This window comes from Solea solea, chromosome 11 (assembly GCF_958295425.1).
Source record: "Solea solea chromosome 11, fSolSol10.1, whole genome shotgun sequence".
In the NCBI taxonomy this organism is placed as follows: Eukaryota; Metazoa; Chordata; class Actinopteri; order Pleuronectiformes; family Soleidae; genus Solea; species Solea solea.
In genome coordinates this window covers 22,693,611-22,709,134 of record NC_081144.1, presented here as the reverse complement: position 1 = coordinate 22,709,134, position 15,524 = coordinate 22,693,611, and the positions used below count along the sequence as shown (strand labels likewise).

General features: G+C 39.0%; 1 protein-coding gene across 2 annotated transcripts; it reads right to left on the bottom strand.

The window, feature by feature from the left end:
* Positions 1 to 376: 376 nt before the first annotated feature.
* LOC131468071 (kelch repeat and BTB domain-containing protein 12-like) lies at positions 377 to 8,766 on the bottom strand. 2 transcript variants are annotated; one of them, XM_058641931.1, is made up of 10 exons: positions 8,604 to 8,766; positions 8,066 to 8,242; positions 7,755 to 7,936; positions 7,440 to 7,572; positions 6,858 to 7,091; positions 6,413 to 6,771; positions 5,931 to 6,204; positions 3,598 to 3,745; positions 3,316 to 3,513; positions 377 to 1,737 (listed from the first exon to the last, which is right to left on the bottom strand). In XM_058641931.1, the coding sequence occupies exons 2-10, from the start codon at positions 8,234 to 8,236 to the stop codon at positions 1,589 to 1,591; spliced, it is 1,848 nt and encodes a 615-aa protein (XP_058497914.1). In that variant the 5' UTR covers positions 8,237 to 8,242; positions 8,604 to 8,766; the 3' UTR covers positions 377 to 1,588. The 2 variants fall into 2 exon arrangements, with proteins under 2 accessions (XP_058497914.1, XP_058497915.1); XM_058641932.1 differs by having other exon boundaries at positions 8,066 to 8,239.
* Between the last annotated feature and the right edge of the window lie 6,758 nt (positions 8,767 to 15,524).

The window sequence follows — 15,524 nt, the reverse complement described above, 5'->3', positions numbered from 1 at the left end:
ATTGATGATCAATTGTATTGATCTGTGTAAAGAGAGACTAGAGAAGTAAGAATGTCGTTGCCTGTGAAGGTTCTCAGTCATCGAGGTTATGGTCATCTTAACAAATCAGTTGTCACCAAATGGCCCATTTGCTAAAATTAGTTTGTTCACTTGTTTGTTTTTGTGCATAAAACTAAACTTGTAATTTGTAAAACCACAGAAAAGCAGCAATATTATTTCTTCGGTTGGTGTTAGACAATCCCTCAGGTGCAGACATCTCTTCTGGTGTTCTAGGCTAATGTGGTTACACCTGGTTTGCTGTTGAGTGAACTGCAGAATCCTCTGAAATGATGTCTTTGTGTAGAAGCCTCTCAAAAACAAAAGTGATGTTGGGCATTTGAAATATTCATAATTCAGAGAGCTGGTTAGTTTATTGCTATGCTACAAAAGATGCCAAGATAACATGAACATACAACCAAGGCAAGGTTACTTTCGTGTAGATTATATTCAAAATAAGAATTGATTGGACCAACCCACAAACTCAAAACACAATTCAAAATCAACAATCAGAGACAGCATCAAAAAAATATCAAAAAGTCTTACAACAGACATGAATGGATTAGGATTATTATGTATGTGTGTGGGAAATGATCTGCTATAGTAGGTGTCTTCCAAACAAGAATTCAGCCACTAAGATCATCAGGGTCTCCTGCTCCAGGGTATTCTTCTCGTTTTTTGTCCCACACCAAACTGTCTTTGATTTTACTTTTCTTAGTTGCTCAAATAACAGAATATTCCTTAATTTGTCTGCACTCCTTCTCCTGCATTCACTCCACCTTCCAGCTTCTTTTGTTGGTTCCCTCTCACTCCTCAGCTCTCAGTTGGGACTGATTTATTAGTTCCCTCCTCCCTTTACTTCCTGCTCTGGTGAGGAAAAAACTGGTCGGCCATTTTCTTTTCTTTTCCATCCTTCCTTCTTGTTACAATGTAGGAGGCGGCGTGTGGTGGTGAAATGAAATGAGCATCCTGCAGATAGTACGCTCAAAACATGTGGCATTGTGTAACATTTTGTTGTGACCAGTCCATGGTTCACCTGGTTAATACTCTTTAATCCGCATCATGTTATGTCCCACCTGCCAGGTGGATGGATTATTGTAGTCAGGAAATCTAACATAGAAGCCAAAACAAAAGCATACAATATCATTATTCTCAGACAGATGACAAAATGAAAAAAACCCTTGGCCAATCTTAATTAAAGAACTAAAAATCTTATCCTAGCAGTGAAAGATGATAAAATATTCAGATCAGTATTTTCTCATTTGGGTCATTTCCAAAAATGGTTCATAACAGAAACTTTTCTTGTTGATTCAGTGGTTGTAAATGAAAGCTCTTTGCTCTTAAGTCTTAAAAGAACACATGAAGTTTTTTTTTTTTTTTGGTTGATTAACAACGAGAACATCCAGATTGTTTCAGTTTAGTCATTGATACGTGTTCAAATTCCAGAGTCGAGCCAAGTTTGGATAGCGCTGCATGAGGTTTAGCAGACGGAAGCTTATTTCCAACATATCCTGGCCTTTGCAGTGGTGCTCAGAGGTTGGGAGATGAAGCATTAGCGTGTGACGAGGTTTCGAGGGTTGAGGTTAGCCACAAGACAGACGTCATAGCTGTCCTGCATGGCTGCTCGTCTTTCCACCACTGTCCACACATTGTCCGCAGGATCTAGTTCCAAAATCTCCTTGGTGATGATCTCATGACGGCCTGCAGTCCAGTCATGGGAGAAAGTGCGTAAATTGTGGCAAACCAAAATCTAATTTCCTGAAACATTGCCTCGTCAGTAAGCTGGCATTCCCTAAATCTGATGCAGATCTAGAGCGATTGTGCAACTACAGGCATTTCAGCTAGTAAATACAAACTCACCACAATATTAAACTAATGGTGGCCCAGAGCAGGGTCAGAAGGATGGTACATTCCCACTCTATGATTATGATTGCCCTACTTAGGCCTCCCTTCCAGAGTCAGATGGTTATCAAGTGGTAATTATAGCTAGTTGGTATCATTGGGGGATTAAAAAACAGGCCACATAACATCTCAATTTAAATCAAGAAAAGGTGCTAGTTAACATTGTTTCATGCTTCTGCCAGAGATGGTTTCCTGTTAACACAATGAGCAAGCACATTTTAGACTTAAAGAATCAAAAGGGCCCAAAAACAGGTTGTAATATTATGTTTCTTTTGTCATACACATGTTTTTTTTAGTTATATATAGATAGTCTTCAGTGCATGCTGTGGTCCACGTGGTAAATGGGACAATCTATGTTAGTTGTAAGTAGTGTAAGTGTAATTGAGGCACAAAGTTTTGGGAGATATGATTTAGAGTTTATTAAATTAAAGTTGCTTTAAATGATTGTGAATTCAAAAACAGCTCAATTGTGCTAATATTTACTGAGTTAAGTCAGTGTAAAAAAAAAAGCTTAATTATGTACTTATTTTTTTCAAAGGTTTTGGTAACTTAATTTAATAAGACTTTTTCAACTTAACTTTAAATTTGAGTTGATTTAATATGCACATAGCTCTCAATCCAAATATTTAAGTTCTGAAAAAGATTGGCTTTTAACTTGATATATTTAAGGCAATTGGTTACTATGAGATCATTATATTATGTCATGATTTGGTGCAACACGTCCAGAACATGTTTTTTGGCCTGCAGGGACACAGTAGCTGCTGGTCTGCTGCCTCATTTAGTTCACTGAGATAAAGCTGAACACAACACATGTGAACTTACTGATGGACGCAGCACTGGTGCAACAACTTGTGCACTGAAAAAAGAAAATTGTTAGATCAACTTAAAAAAAATATGTCAATTGGTAACACGCAAATGAATGACATTTTTTTTGCATTATTACAACTTAATTATGGTCCTCTTACTTTTTCTTTTTTTTTTACCTGTTTTGATTATTATAAGACTTATTTTGTTTCCCTTTTAATTTTTTGAAGTTGGCCCAACAATTTTCTTTTTTCAGTGATAATTTCAAGTTGAAATAGTCCCCAAAATGACACTGCCGTGACTAAAGCAGAACACTGAACGAGACTAATTCAAAACATTTCATGACTTCTACTACTCAAATACAATTTTAAGTTGCAAACAAACTCTTGAGATATCAAATACTCATATTATTTCATAAACCCTTCATCGGTTGTTCCTTGTTTTTGTTTTTCGCGTGTTCCAGTTGATCAAGCATGCCTGTTTTTGGGGGCCCATCTCATACTCATTGAAAGACAGTGATGACTATAATCATGTCAGTCCCTCATACAACAACAAAAAAAAAACATAACTGACCTGCTCCCTTGTAGTGTCCACAGAGGTAGAGCTTTCCCTCCACCACTCCCACATTAGAAGCATTGGTTTGGAGAGAGAGCAGAGACGTAGGCAGGGTCGGACCCCCTCTCCAAGTGTCTGTGTCTGGGTTATAGATCTCCACCGAGCTCAGGCAGCGACGTGATTGACCACGATCTTCTCCGTCACATCCTATACCACCTGAGGAAAACACATGATCTGGGTCAGTCCACTCTCATACAAAGTGAAACAGATGCAACATGCAGTCTTGTCCTGGTGTCTGACCTAATATGTAGATTTCTCCATTGAGGACAGCCGTGCCGCAGCGGTACCTGGAGTACTTCATCCTGGAACACTCTGTCCACCTGTCCTTGCTTGGGTCAAACTGGAATATGCGGTTACTCAGCTTGTCCGGCTCGTCATCGGGATGATCCTGAAGGACACGGGGTGAGTTTCAAATGTGGAAGGAAAACGGAAAAAGAAAATTGTGCATGAGATCTGATCTTGTATTTTTAGGATTCCACATTATTCTAAAGGCAAACACTTCTTTTATTCTTATTATTTGTACCAATCAAGGACACCAAAGTCTGCAATTCTCATAGTGAATTTGAAAATTCTGAAAAAAACACCAAGCCTCACTCTCCCTCTCTCATTTGTTACATTCATTCGTGTCTCGTAAATACACATCACTGACTTGACTCCTTCCCTGCTTTCTTGTGCATGAGAGTCCCTTTGCCTCTAGATTCCCAGGAATTGTGGTTGCACTGGGACCTCGTGCCTGGATCATGCTTGGCCATCACTGTCACAGCCTCGCTTCACATCAGCCTCTGCTGTTGTCACAATAACAGTGTATCTATACTTAGTAAAAAGTATAACTCAGAAAGTAGAGGACTGATTTGGATGACATTTTCTGGGGACGTAGGTTACGAACCAGTGAAAACATGACTTGATTTGTCTTGACTTGTGATATGGATCAGGATTAAGGATTTATTTTCTAAATCAACATAAATCTTTAAAGATAGAGGAGTGTATCGACACTGGGGAACTAGGCAGCTTTGATGGAGGTTTGTGATCTCTGAGTGTTTCCTTTAGCATCCATTGCTTTGTATAGTAATACTATTATTGTACTGTAATACATCATCGCATAACATTGCTATTGATCTGCTCTACATGCAGGTCACACCTCCTCTCTGGATCTTCATTACTGAGGTTTTTTTGTCCTATAACTTAAGCATTTTGAAGAAAAATCAGCTTTCTTTCTGCTGCTCTTTAGAGCCCTCTAGTGGCCTCACCGAGCTCCATGTTTGCTCATGCTTGCAGCTTCTGTGACAGGTGAAACTTGGAAACAGCCATATTTATAATCCCAGGATGAGCCTGTGTGGTGACCTCTGGATTATTTCCAGGGTTTCTGGTGCAATCCAACAAAAACACCTTCTCTATGCAGCCACTCTCTCCTGCATTGATTTGCTTTTTGGTTTACCTCCCAGCAGCACATATCCATCTGTTTTCAATAATTCATTTACTTTTGTTACTTTGTTACTTTGTTACTTTTTGTTGGCTGTCACTTTTTGGATTGTATCAGACTAAGTTTTCTTTTTCTAATAGCAAATCGAGTGATTTTGACTAGTATTTGAGTTTAACATAGCCTGTTTCATGCGTCTTTACAGTGTAAGGCTTCAGTTTTATGATTACAACTGAGCCATGGTATTTCATACACTCATGTAACTTTTTCAGTTTATACCCAGGATACAACGACAGAATATTAGGGCCACGAATAGTCTTAATTTACGAGAATAAAGTCGTAAATTTACGAGAATAAAGTCGTAAATTTATGAGAATAAAGTCGTAAATTTACAAGAATAAAGTCGTAACGAGTTCCAGCTTCCCCCTCCACAAAAGCAGCGATTTCCTCCTAGTCCGCCTGGTTCTTTCTGCGGAAAATATGCATTTTCTTAAGTCCTGATACTTATGACAATGTGATGCTGATGTGCCAAAAGATTAAGTATCTCCTTGTTTGTGAAACCTTTTCTAAAGTACAATTCCACAAAATGCTTCACGGCCCTCATTTTAACAACTCTCCTCTATTCTAAAACAACAGGTTAGAATATTGCGACTTTATTCTCGTAAATGTACGACTTTAATCTCGTAGATTTACAACTTGTTTTCTCATAAATTTACTACTTAGTTCTTGTAAATTTAACGACTTTTCTCATAAATTAACGAGAATAATGTCATAAATTTATGAGAAAAAAAGTCGTACATTTCTGACTTTAATCTTGTAAATGTCGACTTTTTTTATCATAAATTCATGACTTTATTCTTGTAAATTTACGACTTTTTTTCTCATACATTTACAACATTATTCTCATAAATTTACGACTTTATTCTCAAAGTCTGTGATTTGTTTTTCCCCTCAATGTGGCCCTAATACTCATTGGATACATTGACTTTCCTTGCAAACTCAAATTTTATCAGCATATTTCTGAGCATACAGCAGCAACCCCTCAAATTAGCAGCTCTATGTACTAAATGAAAAAATAAATCAGAAAAAATAAGTCAGAATCAAAGTGCATCGAGATATTCTGAAATATTCACATTTCTACTTAGTATCCCTGTACCTGTGGTGTCCAGCCCCCGAGCACATACAGATGCTCCCTCAGACTCACAGCGCTGTGGCAGGCTAAAGGAAGAGGCAGAGGGGCAAAGCTGAGCCAGCTGCCTCCTCGTTTCAGTGACCATCTCTGCACATTGTCCGTGATGACGTAGTGACCGTGCAGTTTCATCTGACCGCCTATCATGTAAAGACCATCGCCCAGCTGCCCTAATGCGTACATGTCTCTGTACGCTACCGAGCACAACTCCACCCAGCTGTTCTCCTCCGAATGATCGTACCTGGAAGAAAGACAAGCAGCTCAGCTCTGTCACATGAAAAGTGTTTGACCGTGGACATGTCGCTACACTGTGTGCACAAATGGCAAATGGTCTGTGTTTATATATAGCACTTTTCTCGCCTTGATGACCACTCAAAGCTGCTTTACGCTACAGTTTTTGCCATTCACACCCATTCACGCACTTCCATACAGCATATTTAAAAACACACCTGTAGATATTCACCCTCTTCACCCTGTGTTGGTCAACTGCTTCAATGGCCACCACGATGGTATTGTCTCGTGTCACTACTCCTGTCGTGATCTGTCCCACACCTCCACAGGCCCTCAGTGGAGACAGGATGTAGAAAGTCTTTCTTCCACGTGGGGCAAAGCAAAAACTGAGGTCAGCAAGTCCTCCACGGCGGGCAGGCACTCCCTCCTTATTAACCCCACCCAAACAGAGCAGGAGGTCAGTGGCCTCCATGCCGTAGCGAAGAGCTGGACGCGGCGGCACTGCCGTCTCACAGAGACCTGAGGTCTGAAGAGCAGCATCAATCATCCCAAAGCACTCAGCATCCCCCAGCAATACCTGCAAGATGTGTTCAGGGGCATTATATTCTCAATCTACTGATCCCTCAGAAAATGTGGGTTGAGAGTCACTTCACAGCTTCTCACCGGGTTTCTCCTCCTGGCTTTTCTGAGGAATCCAGGGCTAACAAATTCCAGCCGCACACGCCTGAGTAACTCCACAGCACAAGCTTCACTTGGAGAGTCCCCTCTTCTCTTCTCCGCCCAACGCAGCACCAACTCCAGGACAACCTCCTCCTGTGTAATGTTGAGGTCGTCTGAACCCAGCAGATCCCCAAGACTCTGGGCATCCAGGTCCAGGACTTCTTCTTCTTCACAGACCTTCAGAGAGCAGAAATTAAGAAGGAGGCAAAAATGTTAGAAAGTTATAGAAAATCAAAATCTACAGTGTAGACCAATCATTCCCACAGACTGGTTCAGGACACACGTGGGTCACATGCAGGAGAATTTATGTTGGAGTTCACGAATACTTTTACTGAATTTTCATCCAGCCTTTTACACAAGCTTTGTTAAATAATGTGCACAAAATGAAGAAGTGATACTAGAACTATCAACTATCTGAAAATAACTGGTTCACTCATTCACTCAAATTTGCTCTCGTCATGGAATGTCTCTTCAAAATACTTGGTCAGAACTGGTGCATGACTGATTTGATGATTTACTCTGTACCTGTGTGAAGTGCTGGCAGAGGTGTCTGTAGGCATTGTCAGCCAGACCTGTGGCCCCCAGGTTTTGGGCCCAGTGGTACAGACCAACACAGTTGGAAGGGTCCATACACGCCTCCATGTGGCTCTGACACAATCTGGATCGTAATAACAAGGAAATAATGTATCCCTTTCATTCAACCGTGCTTTAAAGGTGCAGTTACAAGCTAAATCAGACGAGTGGCCTTTAAGTTTCCTTTAATATTCCTAAATTAATATCAGGTCTTGTCAATGTTAATTTACTGAATACGGAGCTAAAAATCCCTGCTGTGTTTTCCACCTGAAGGCTCCGTCTACATGGAGCAGGAAGGCAGCAGCAGCCACTCCCTGGATGTTGTCATTGGTAAGTGGGAGTTCAGCCCGGTACATGTAGCCCAGTAACAGGTCCAGACTGTGAGCAGGAGTGTCTCTGAGAGGTATCTCTCCTCCCCTCGTCTCCTTCAGACCACATGTAAACATGGCCTGGACACAGCAGGCACATGCAACGGTGAAGAATCAGCAACATCGTCATGTGTTTTTAAAAGGGTGCTTGGATCATGTTAACCCTACATGAGGGCTTTTCCCCAAATCTGTGCATGCTGGGCACTTTACCTGGAAGTAAGGGCTGAATGCAGACAGCACCACCTTGTGGCAAGGAAAGGAAATGCCCTCTGCGAGAAGCACCACGTCCGTGAGCTCCTCAGCAGCTCTCATCCTCTCCAACTGCCTGAGCAGAAGTGAGCCGTGTTCTGCCTGAGCAGAGTCCAGAAGCTCAGTGTCCATGACCTCCTGACGTGGGTGTCAAGACAGAAGACAGAAAATCAAGGGAGGATGAGGAGACCATGAACTCTGTTTGTGCAGTGCAGGAAGGTTGTCACACTGAGAAACAGCATTGTGCATAAACATTGTGTCAACTCATTTGATAATGGTTTGAATGTAACAGGCATTTGTATACATTTCAAAGTGACGTACTACAGCTTTAAAGGTCCATCCATCGACAAAGAATGGATGACCATGGTCTTAAAGTGGTTCTGACACCTGAACACACTTTCATACACAGGCCTCTAACCCCCATGCAGCATAGGTACAGACAGCTTGAGCAGTAGCATGCCTTTGGCTAATGCTAACACAGAGAAAACAGCCATCATACCAGTGGTGTATCGACGCCGTCCGGGGGCCAAGATTGAGAGGTTTCTGTAATGAATTTGCAGCTGTCTTTAAAACTTAAACCATTCTTTGCCGGCTGCTGTTGTTTTTATTTAATTTTTAAAATTTATTTTGCAAGCAGGTCTGTCTTGTGGTCTGTTCTATTTATTGCCCGTGAGTGGGGGCTGTGTCATGCTCAGTGGTGAAGAAGGTTTAAAATAGACCAGCAAGTGCTGTTGGTGCTGTTCAGGTTTCTGACAGTCTCTGAACTATCTGAAAGAAGCCTGAGGTTCTACACTTATAAGAGGATAGCACAGTTTGTTATGATTGTTTAGGCAATAGTTTCAGAACCTCAGTGAACTTAAAGGGTAACTAATGGTGCACTCCATTTGTAGTTTTGGGACTTGGCATATCCAGGTTCAGGAGGCAAACACAGACTTTTGAATAGCTGTAGAATAAAAAACAAACAACACATGTGTTCCAATGGACATTTTAGGGCCCTAAGATGTTGACAGTCACTATTTTATATACAATTTCAACATTCCCTTATTAGATACCAATGGGACCTATACTTAAATATTTTGTGAATGGTGTAAAGAAAGAAAAATAAAATAATAAAGTAGGATAAGAACATGTCTGCAGAAACATTTGCCAAAGATACACACATACACAAATAAAGTTCATAGGTTTCGACCACCATACTCGCAGAGTTCCTCTCTCTGTCGACAGATCACTGCACTGAAACTGACCCAACCCTGACTCTTGCCATCAGGACCCGAAGACCCTCCCTAGACAGCTCAGACAGCCCCAGATTCCTTCTCTCCTGACTCCTTCTTCAACCCCCTCAGAGCCACCAACGTCTACATAATCAGGAGAAATGGGCGTCACAGCGGACGGGATCTGTTCTAAATCCACTGTGATCTGTGAGTTGTTATGCACATGTGTAAATGGTAAACTTAAGCATGATATTGCACTTATCTTTCCTCAAGAAATCTCTGGTTGTTCATCATGCATTTTGTAAAAAGATGATTTATTAAATGTAAAACAAAAGGGGAAACATTTGGAGATCTTGATTATAGGTTATTTAATGGTTCGGACCACATCAAATTTCACTGTGTGTCTGTGGCCCCTGAAATAAAAATAAGTTTATAGGAAAATCCGATTAAGTTGAATTTACAACGGAAAAGACGAGAATAGGCGTAGGACCGGATAAACATGTGCTTCATCCTACTCCTTTTTGAACAAGACATATTTTTTTGTTCAGTTGAACATTCTTTTTAGTTTTTTTACATCATTTATTTCTCTTATATTACATAACCGACAGACATTGTTATTAGCATGTAATAGTCATCTATTGTTGTATTCTTTTTGAGTGGAATTACTAATAAATATCATATATTCAATATTTTTTTGTGTCTCCTGAAAAACCTAAAATAAAATGACATAGGCCGCTATTGTAAGAGGGAGTCGACATGCGGGTTAATGTGACTCAGCAGCTTCGTGCACCTTTGTTCAAAACAATAAGAAATGCTGAAAGCTGACCACAGCTGAACATGCAGTTAAACATTCACAAACATACACAACATGACATGACTGTGTTATTGTCCATCATAGGTCGAGCTGTGGAGGTGTGTCTGCCCCCCTGGACACGTGATTGGAGGTGAAATAAGTACAATATACACTATTATTTCTGGCTAATTGTTTTCCACCAGTGTTTCCAAGCACAGTTAAGCACAACCGCAGCATTACACAACAGCCGCGGCAAAAACAGCGCCGTCCTTTCAGTTTACATGCAGCCCTGATTAATCAGTGACATCCGGTTAAGACGTGTTTACGAAACCTGTCGGTACGTGTGTTGTCACTCTGCCAGCTTTTCATCTGGGACTTTTGGCACAAAGCGAGCCTCAGTTCATGGAGAGCACAAAAGCGAGTCTGCTGATGAGGCGAAAGCAGATGTCGTTTGGCAACAACATTATCATGGTCCCTCAATAAAGCCGTAATTCATCGTTATAAATGTCTGATTAGTTTTACAGCAGCCCTTTTGTGTTTCTGATAACATTAAGATACATGAGATACAACATGAGATACAACATGAGATACTGCTGCACAAGTAGAGAGATGTAGAATAAAGAAGACGGCCCTTGAAGGAGCAGAGTAGATTATTCCTCCCCATGTGAATTTTCCCCCTCAAAAATACGATTCATTTTGATTAAAAAAATTTAACCAAAAGTGAATAGAAGGCATTTAAAACTATGGCACACAGTATTGATCACAGGTGATCGGAAATGCTTTTAGTTTCATGCAAAACAATGTTTGCGGGGATTTATAATTCTGATGCTATTTCTGTTCACTGCTATTGTTGTTAATAAAACACACCTTGACCAATATTACAAGCACTTTTCTACAGTCAATTTTGAGCGTCCAATTTACCTCATCTCTATTTCCCTAAATTCTTTGTTCACAATGTTTTAACAAAAACTCACACACTGTAGGTCAGCAGGTTGTGGCTGGGGGTCAGGACAAAGGCAGAGAGAGGCAGACATCTCCAGCAGGCATCACCTGGCCAATCAGCATCTCCACTCACCACCTGCAAAAATCAAGGGGAGACACAACACAACAGGAGCAGCACCTCCCTCTGGCAGGGAGGATTAACTACATAAACACACCCAAAATACACATGATCATATAACAATATACAGTACACCACGTAAACATGCATCCATCCATCCACAGTCCATGACCATTTTACCATCTGCCAAAGCTGTTCAATCAGAGTAAGAACCCTGCATAGTTCTGCTTTAAATGGAACCTTCCAGAACAGCAGGACTTGTGCAACCTTTGCAGTTTTGCAAACTGTATTGCACAATGCCATAAACATAATACATACCCTGTTTTCCAATAAAACAATAAAATGCTAGTAGATTTACAGATATTTTGAGTAATTCAGTGTTTAAAGTTATACTTAATTAACCATTTAACCATGTAAGATTACATGAATATTGTGTTTTTAATGGCAATTTATTGTATTTGTACATCTTTACATACAATTTTCGGTATTTTTTTTATAACCCACAATTTATTACATAAGACAACGTAATAACTGTAAGTTAACAGATACTAGGAGAAATTGAAAGATGTACCTTTAGAAATACAAGTAAATAATCAAATTACATTATTATTACTATGTATTTTAAAGGTAATTTAACATATTTCTTTCACATGCGAATGCAATTTTTCCTCAAATGTGATGCAATTTTACAGATCTTTCCTAAATATGTGTAAAATTCCAGACATCTTTAGTGTTTTCCATAAAATTGCAGGTCATTAAGCCTGCATGTTAAGGTGATTTCATGTTTTTTTTTTAGAGGTAATAAATACTATTTGTACAGAAACAAAGGTAATTTACTGTACATTAATGTTTAAAGACAATTTAAAATATATTTTACAATACAGAAAGAATTCTCTCTTCTTACAGATTTTTGCTTTTTTTAAAAACAATAAAATACCTGTAGATTTGGAGAGTACTGAATGTTGGTAACTTTAAATGATTTGGTCAAGATCCTTTTTTCTCTGTTTCAGCCTTCTCTTTATTTAATAACTCATTCATCGTGGCCACTTTCATCAGCGTCACCTTGGTCCGGATTTCAAAGCGTGTGGGACACGGTGGCATGGAAATGAGGGCAAACATGCACGTCCTCCTCCTCAGGATAAATTAAAACTAATCTGACTTTTCCTTCATGTCAAAACTTCAATGTATTTATATAACGTCTGCTTGTGGTCATAAATAACCCGTCTATTAGTCCTAAAACTTAATTTATATCAAGAAATGAAACTATTTTTAGGAACTAGGTCACGGCCTTCCTGGCAGTGAAAACATCTACAACACTTCACAGGTTATCAAACACATCACCTCTTCATCCATGCAGTTCAATGATTGAACCTGTTATTTACCCACTGATAAAAGAGAACACAAGACGAGAGCAGTGAGCAGCAGTGTCTCACGTTTGAACGTCTCAGTGTTTGCACTCTAAAGACAATGAGTGGGTTGGGTTTTTTTTTTTGTTCATTGCTCAGGCCTTAGCTTTGTTTACCTGTGCAGCTCAAACACTACATGGAAAGATTAAACACATCTCTGTGTAGGTTTCTTGTATGAATCATCAAAAATAAACAACTTTTAACAACTTATTATTATTATTATTATTACTGTGATGTTTATGACATGTTTATTGGTGTATAATTTGCTAATATACATGAAGAAAATTCAATTATATTGAAAATTGTCATTTTGACGTGCTTTTTTGAGTGAGTCCAAGTATTTTAAATACTTTAAACACTTTTAACATAAGCATGATATTTATTTCCACACTAACCAGTGAGCTTATGGGGTTCTCCTTTTACCAAGGAGTATTTCAGAGTGATGAAAGAAACTATAAAACTAGACCATAAACTACAAAACTGCAGGTGTTGCAACATTGTCTTTGCCACTAAAATGGTTGTAATACCACGTCAAATGTCACTGAAGAGACCGCATCTATGAATAATAATTCATAACTAGACAACCCTTCACTTAAATACAAAGGATTTAAGCACACATTTTAAGGGTCGTCCCTGTCCATAATGTTTCACAACACACATTTACGTGGACCAGGGTCCAGGATTAATGAGTGCAGGATGTTTCCTGTTACGTTCCAACACTCATCTACCCCTGTTACTCATTTCACTTACAAAGGAAGAAATCTCTCAAATGAGTCACTTTCTCCTGTATGTGCAAAAAACTGGAACATTCAGGAGACGGAGAGCCCGTGTCCAAGAACTGAGCAACCATCACAGAGTCGAGCAGAGACTCAGCGGAGGACTCGCTCACAGGAAGTGTTGTTACATCGTGAAACCTCAGGTTGTTGTGCTCACGTTTGAAGTTTGTGGTTCGCTCAGGTCCTTGAACCAGCGTCCACTCAGAATGAGCTTTGATCCAAAAACAAGTATTTAAAGCGGGATTTAAGATGGTCAATGTCAAACTTGTTAAGATACAGTGAGATAAACGTGCTTTATTGATCGCAAAACTGTGGCATTTTGCAAGAAGCGAATCAGTGTCTTGTCGCCAGAAAGGGAAAAAGTGGGAAAGACGCCTGTTCTTTGTCCTGTTTTTGGACATTAAGACAAAAACTCCAAATGTTTTGATTGTTTTATACTGTTCAAATTTCAAAGTTAACACACACAATCTAAATTACAGTGTTTTTTCTCAATACAGTTTTTGTTTTTCTTGATTTTAAATTGCTAATACACTATTTAAACATGTAGTAAATTGTAAATAAATGCCAGATTTTGAAAGTTATTCTTGAAAAATTGACAAAAAAAACTTAGTTACAAGACATTTTCTGGCCCTTTTATGGTTAAAATAAGAAGTCCAGATTAACATTTTGAGGCTTAGGTATAAAAGGGTTAAGACATCAAATGTGAGTGATGTGTACACGATTCAGAAGATTTCATCGGAAAGTTTAAAAAGTGCAATGAAAAGCAGTGCTGTAGGTGTGAAGTATTTAATGAAGTTTATTTACTAGTGTAGTTGAGGCTAAAATGAAAATAAATGGAAGACAAATGCAGCTACATTTATCACAACAGTAACCCTGACCCTGTAAGGCCTGTGGTTTTAAATTCAAGATTTCATCTGAGGTGAATGAAATAAAGTGACAAAAATCGTATTCTGACATACGGGCATTTGTGCTTTAAGTTGAAAGCCTTGTCTCGCTCACACAATCTGAGAAAACACAAGATAAAAGTCCAATCAATAGTGAGAGTCATTATGACGGAGATTCTTTTCAAAGTGAATTATTTGAAGGAGTGTGACCGATGAATTTGTTGTGAAGAGATTGCAGAGTTCAAAGGTGAGTGGGTTTTTGTTGGCCAAGTTTTGAAGTTAAAGTGATTCACTGAGGTCAATCTGGAGAACATAAGGGCCGACGCACATATTTACATACTGATTACAATACTGCATTCATGGCATCAGCTTATTATCACTTCATCCGCTTGTTTTGATCCCTCATATGTTTGGATGATTGAGCTGTGCAGATTCATTTGATGTATAAAAATGTTAGATTATTAATATTAGTAGTAGTAGTATTATTATTAGTAGTATTTACTACTAATAATACACTTTATTTATGTGTCACAAAAACACATCCTCTTTTATAAAATGAACATTTTTCAGGTCTCAATTCCCTCAAAATGAAAAGTGTTTAATTCATTCATCCATCCATCCATTCATTCATTCATTCATTCATTCATTCATTCACCCACAGGGGGAGCTGGACAGGTTGCTAGTCCCAAATATCAATCAATCGTGACGAGAACAAACAGCTAATAAATATCGTTCTGTATGAGTAAAATGACTCCTTTGGTTTCATTTCACGCACGTTATCATGCACATAAATCTCAACTAAATGTTTGGATTTGTTTAGGGGCCCCCAAACAAACCTACAGCGACCCATCTGTTGGTCCCAACCCAGTGTTTGGGAATCAATACAAAAATAGTATGATACAATACAACAAGGATATGATTTAGTGAATTGTCCCCGTAGGAAAACACATTCTGAGCTCAGTGATGCTGCATATAGTATAGTTTTAGATGAGTAGACAAATAGTGGATTAGATATGATGATAATTATTTAAACTACTACACATGCATCCAATAATGAAACACAGAAAAAGTCTTCGATGTGTGTTTTGAGGACAAGTTATGTGTTCATATTTTACATTTTCCTGTAACAGCCTGAATATGTCTTTAAATGTTTTTAATGTTCACGTTAGGAGTAAAGGTTGGAGTAGGCATTTAATTATGATTGTTAAGATTAGGGTAATTGTGTCACGTGTGTTTGTACATGTGTATGTGGTGGGTGGTGGTCTGTCTCTTATAAGGACAGGAAAAGGT

Bases quoted from the DNA above. Each gene is read 5' to 3' on its own strand.
- LOC131468071 (XM_058641931.1), bottom strand. From the start codon at position 8,236: ATGGACACTGAGCTTCTGGACTCTGCTCAGGCAGAACACGGCTCACTT. The intron at 7,573-7,754 runs GTGGAAAACACA...ATTACGATCCAG, and splicing joins CATGTAGACGGAGCCTTCAG to ATTGTGTCAGAGCCACATGG. The intron at 6,772-6,857 runs GTGAGAAGCTGT...CACATCTTGCAG, and splicing joins AAGCCAGGAGGAGAAACCCG to GTATTGCTGGGGGATGCTGA.